The following is a 5,957-nucleotide window of genomic DNA, read 5'->3' as shown; positions in this document are numbered from 1 at the left end:
TGTCACGCCCCGAGCTACCCCCGAGACGCGGACACGGGACCTAGGACCACAAGTGATCCCAAGCTAACCCTGCTGGCATGATCATGAGCATACTAAATATAATCTGAATAATAGAAACTGTGCGGAAGCTAAATCATAAATAAATCTGAAAGATGGGAAATACCCATATACTATAACTGAGATATATGAAAACTGATGAGTTTAATACAAAGAAGATATTAACTCAACACTAAGCTGAATCTAACTATGTCTGAATTAAGCCTCTAAACTGACTAGAAATGTTGGGACATGCCCCAACTAGATCTAGAAAAAAACTGAAACTAAAGACTAAAACTGATAAAGATAAACATGTCACTAGTCGTCGAAGAATGAGGACTCACCACTGATGCTGCTGAACTGAAGATCGGGAACCGATCTAAGCGTGATCTAGATATTGAGAACCTGAACCTACATCACGAGAAGATGTAGCGCACGTATGCGTCAGTACTTGAAAGGTACTGAGCATGCAGGATAGAGTAAAGCTGAAATAACATATAACTGAACAAAGCAATAAAACAATGAAATAATCTGAACATGATATAGATACTGAATACTGAGCTAACTGAATGCAATGACCAATTTATAACATGCTGACTGAATACTGAATGAACTGTAAATGTGGTCAATGCAATAAAGTCTGACTGAACTGTGGGAGCTACTAATAACCGACATAAAACCACATGAGCTAAATGTGGAGTCCGATGTATACGCCCCATCGAGAGGACCTAATATACCCTGCCAGAGGTATAAAGGCATGCTGGCGTGATCATTAAACTGATGTTGCCCACATAGAGGACTTACACCTACGTGGCTTGTAGTTCTGGGACTATCTGGGTACGCTGAAACCCTAGTCCAACTCGGTATTATGCTACTCCCAATAGATTAAGTGGTTAACACATTATGACTGAGTTTCTGTAAATACTGGATAGCTCGAAACTGAACATGCAAACTGAGAATGCAACAATTAATCTGATAATGATGCATTCATAAACTGAGGCATGTAAAACTGAATACTGAAATATCTGACCTCGCATGTGTAATTCAAGAACTAAAGAAATACATAGCTAGGGTTCTGAAATTCATGCGATAAACTGAGCAATAACATGATAATCTGATTTGGAACATTTAAATAACCAATTCATGATGATCTGCTGTCTTTCTAGAAACCCTAGGTTTGTTCATAATCATGGAATCAAGAATCTGACTGAATTCTAGGGACCTAATGGGCGAAAGGAACCCACTAGTGAAATCCCACATACCTGATGACGAATTCCACGGAGAAATCTTTTGATTTCGGGGCTGGAATTGATGGAACCTTGCTGCGTTCTTAAACTAGGGTTCTTGACTTCTCTTCTCCTTGTAGCGTTCTAATTTTCTAAGTTTTGATTAATGATTTGACTTGGATAAGTTCTAGTTATGTTTCTAGGCTTAAACTGATTAAAACCTCATGATTTAGGGTTTAAACGACGTATCTAAGGGGTTAAACGAAATTGGAAAAGACCAAAAGACCCCTGAATTAACTGCTGTCGGAGTGACTGACGGAATGGACCTACGGTCCGTCAATCAATCGACGGTCCGTCGATTGGGTCCGTAGGTCGAGTCTGCCCGACAGGACTTCACTAAAACGGGCATAACTTTTTACTCGGAGGTCGGAATTTAGTAAACTCGGTGGCGTTGGAAAGATAATTCAATTATCTATCTAATCATAGGTCATGGGACACATAATTCATTTTGTTCTAAAATTTTTGACCATCTGAAGTTGACCCATCAATATTTTTCATCTAACTAGCTGCTAACCTCATCTACGGTCAGACCTACGGACCGTGGATCGAATGACGGTCTGTGCTGGTCGATCATAGTTTGTGTCAGAGGCTGGTAAGGGAAGTCTCGATCCACGGACACAGACCACGGACCGTGGTCTGATCTACAGACCGTGGGTTTGTCCGTGAGTCGGGACTTAGCCAATTTTCTGAGCTGGTTTGGGGAGGGGTTGCAGTGGTGAACCACGGACCACCAGCACGGGCCGTGGTCTGACCTACGGTCCGTGGATGGTGACCGTAAGTTACACCTACAACTTCTCAAAATCTGCATTTTTGGTCCGTTTCAGATACGGGGTGTTACAAATATGACCACCACCACCAACATGTCTGAATCTATCGACAATAATCCTTTTCATGATGAACCTGAAACAAATACGGTGAATCTTGCAAATTGTACTGTTAAAGAAATTCATATTGACAAGAATGTTGAAATCATGAGGAAATATGAATGTCACTATTGTTTTAGGAGCTTTCCAACTTCACAAGCTTTAGGAGGCCATCAAAATGCACACAAGAAAGAAAGACTAAATGCCAAACGACCTCATCTCCAATCTTCAATAGTGCATGGTAAATATTTTTTTTTTATATATATATATATATATGTAGTGTACATGTGTTTTTGGTACGACGAAAAACATTTTTCAAATAACAAGTCATTTTCTAGCAAGGAAATATAAAAAAATATAATCCTTGAAGAATGTTTTCCCCTAAATAGTGGGACAAAATTAATTTTTCCAAGCATGTGATAATAGTTTCATATATTATTGTTTACTTTAAATATAATGTTTTTTGTTTTGATTGACAGATCAACCGAGCATTTACGGGATAACGAACCGTCATCGCCTTGGTGAAGCAACTGCATCTACAAGATTAACTCATCATCATTCAACATGGACAAATATTAACAATAATACTCCTAGGTTTAATGGAAATAGCCATAATGTTAATGTTATTAGTCCTATAAATGGAAATCCATTGACATTTTGGCAGATTCCTCCAACAGTTTATCACAATAATTCTTCTTCTTCTGATAATAGTAATAATTTAGTTTTTTCAAATGATGATTTGATTAGGACTCCTCCAATGGTTAATGTTAGCACTAATTGTGAGAGCAATTTTGTCTATAAACCAAAGGGAGAAGTTGAAGATCATGTGAGTTTAGATTTGCACTTGTAATTACTTAAGGATCATAGTTAATGTAATCTAATTACTATAATATTTAATTTCTCTAAAGGATTTGTGCTTAATTTGAAGAATGTTTGGATTTAATTATCATTATATTATGGTACACACAATTGTGTTGCCTAGTTGAATTTCACTTAGTGTAAGTTTTTAAATTATTAGTGTAATTTGAATTGCTGTAGCAGATTGTATGTCTTATTTTTATTACTAATTTCACTTTAATTAGATATATGAAATTATCTTTTAGATGATTTAACAGCGTAAAATTTTCTTTGAACCTCTGAATGAATATTCTGAATCCATCAGTAATTCAATGGTTAACATGATTGTGTGTGCATGGATGCTTTAATTTTGTACCTTATATCTTTTCAGAGAAAGCCCCTACATCACTACAAATAGAGATACAATAAAAAGAGAGACCCTACATTAAAATTATGAAGTTATGTCATGGCAAAACTAACTACTCCTAGTAATAAAAAGAGAGAGACCCTACATTAAAATTATGAAGTTATATCATGGCAAAACTAACTACTCCTAGTAATAAATTCTTTTTTTTTTCGCCTAGTGTCCGGAGTCCACATTGGAACGTCGACTAAATCCGAATTGCCCTCTGCAGGGCCCATTCGAGGGTGACACTCCCAACAGAATTTTCTCCATATTCAAGGCTCGAACCCGAGACTTCTGGTTAAGGGTGAAGCATTCCCACCCGTGCACCACAACCCATATTGGTCACTTTGTACTTTTATCACATTATAATTATAGTGTATCTTATGGACCTATGGTTATTCCTTGCTACTAAAAAGTACAAGACATGCTATATTTTTTAGACAGGGTATTGTGCTCATTACGAATAATTCAACTTAACATGCTCCAAATAGAAAGGTTTGGATGTCGAAATTAGTAAAAGACCATTAAGTAGTTGAGTGTTATCACACTTTATGTGAGTCGCATGGTCTCTTATTTGGCAAGATGTATATGGTATATATATATATATATATGATGCTTCATTTACTTTTTATTGATATTTGTTGTCATATTTCCTTGATATTTTGCTTTGATGACTTTTCTTTTGAGCTAATAGTTTAGTATAAATATTTCTTTTACCTCATAAAGGTAAGGATAATGTCTAAATACATTCTATTTTCTGTCTTAACCTCATTTATGGGATTACACTGTGTGATACTTCCCATGATCAACATTTTTCTTAATTAACTTTTTTTAAGAGGCATTAAAAAGAAAAAACACGATAGATAATTTGATATAGATACAATAAATGAGACAAATTTCTATTTTGATAAGGTTTTATATTTTGTTTCTCTCTGACAATGATCTTAAAAACTACTTCTGTATTTGTCAGTGAAAATGGAGCCCTAGTTAGGTATATTTTTGACCATCTGATTTAAGGAATGAAAAAGGAAACGCTGAAATTAAACATTTTCTTGAAAGTGCTATTTAATTTAGTTGAGGATATAATATATGCTCTGACATAAAATAAATACATAAGGTACAAACACAAAATATAATGACAATTCATTTTAGTCACCATCTCTACTGCCTTTTGGATAAATGCCTTGGACTGACTCATCAGGTTATAATTTTGTACCACCACCTCCTTAAATGTCACAATTTTTCTACAAAATACTTTTAGACCAATGTCTCTTTATTATATACATGAAAAGTAAAAGTATGATGGGAAATTTTCATTATTTTTTGGTCACAAATTATGTGACACTGTTCGATTAAATACAAAGTTTAAAAATCAAACAAAATTATGATATATAAGGAAGTGGTGGTAAAGAAGTTATTTTCTAAACTCAGTGGAGACAAAAAAATACTAAGTAATTTTTTCGAGCTAAAATGACCACTTTTTTCTTTAAAATACATAAACGGCGTATCAATTTTTTTTCAAAAAACCAAATGGGACAAATCGTTCCATCAGGAGCAAGATGCTTGAGCATAAATTAACCCCTTTAACTCCGTCAAAAAAAAAATCTTAAGAAAATTGCTGCCCTGGCAGCAATTTTCTAAAACAAAATCATTTAAATCCCTACCCCAACAACGACTTCCCATATAATTTTTTTTAATGCCCCAACTGCGTTTTTTAAAAAAGAAATTATTTTCGGGGAAATCGCTGTTCTAACAGCAATTTAAAAAAAAAAATGAAAATTGAGAAATCGCTGCATTAATTAATTATTTTTATAAAAAAAATTATATGGAAAATTGCTGCTGGGGGAGCGATTTTAATTTTAATTTTTTTCTAGAAAAAATAGTTGCTAGGGCAGCAAATTTCTTAAGATTTTTTTTCTTTTTGATGGAGTTAACTGGGTTAATTTACGCGCAAGGATCTCACTCCTCCTGAGGGATTGACTTGTCCCTTATGGTTTTTTAAAAAATAATTGATAAGCTGTTTATGCATTTTGAAGGAAAAAAATGGCTCTTTTGATTTCGAACTCTGATTCTTCCCATTTGTTCTAATTTTGGAGCACAGAGTTACCTGCTACTTATTGTTGGTAGGAGGTGGCAGGTATCATATAGAATTAGTCGAGATGCACAAAAACTGACTCAAACACCACGATAATTAAAAAAAAAATTGAAAATTATATTATGAAGAGTTCATCCAAAAGCATTTACCCAGAAGGCAGAAGAGATGGGTGGCTAAATGAATTGTCATTATATTTTGTGTTTGTACAAGTATTTATTTTATGGCAGAGCATATATTATATCCTCAACCAAAATATCACTCTCAAGAAAATATTTAACTTCATCCTTGCTGTTTCCTTTTTCATACCTCAAATTAAACAGAGGGTCCATATTCCATTTAAACAAATATGGAAACACCAATTTTTAAGATTATTATTGTTAGATAGAAACAAAATTTAAGACCCTGCTATTCTGTCAAAAATAGAGATCTTTCCC

General features: G+C 34.5%; 1 protein-coding gene across 1 annotated transcript in view; it reads left to right on the top strand.

Annotated features, from left to right (window-relative positions):
• The window catches only part of LOC125865003 (zinc finger protein 8-like), an 11,669-nt gene extending 8,634 nt beyond the window's left edge, over positions 1 to 3,035 (top strand). Inside the window, exons 2-3 of the mRNA XM_049545154.1 lie at positions 2,147 to 2,426; positions 2,665 to 3,035. Of these exons, the coding sequence (XP_049401111.1) occupies positions 2,147 to 2,426; positions 2,665 to 3,035 (651 nt within the window). The remainder of the gene's footprint in view (positions 1 to 2,146; positions 2,427 to 2,664) is intronic.
• The last annotated feature ends 2,922 nt before the right edge of the window (positions 3,036 to 5,957 follow it).

The sequence above is a fragment of the Solanum stenotomum genome, chromosome 5 (genome assembly GCF_019186545.1).
Source record: "Solanum stenotomum isolate F172 chromosome 5, ASM1918654v1, whole genome shotgun sequence".
In the NCBI taxonomy this organism is placed as follows: domain Eukaryota; kingdom Viridiplantae; phylum Streptophyta; class Magnoliopsida; order Solanales; family Solanaceae; genus Solanum; species Solanum stenotomum.
Note: the sequence above shows the minus strand (reverse complement) of the source record. Positions and strands in the feature narration are given on the sequence as shown.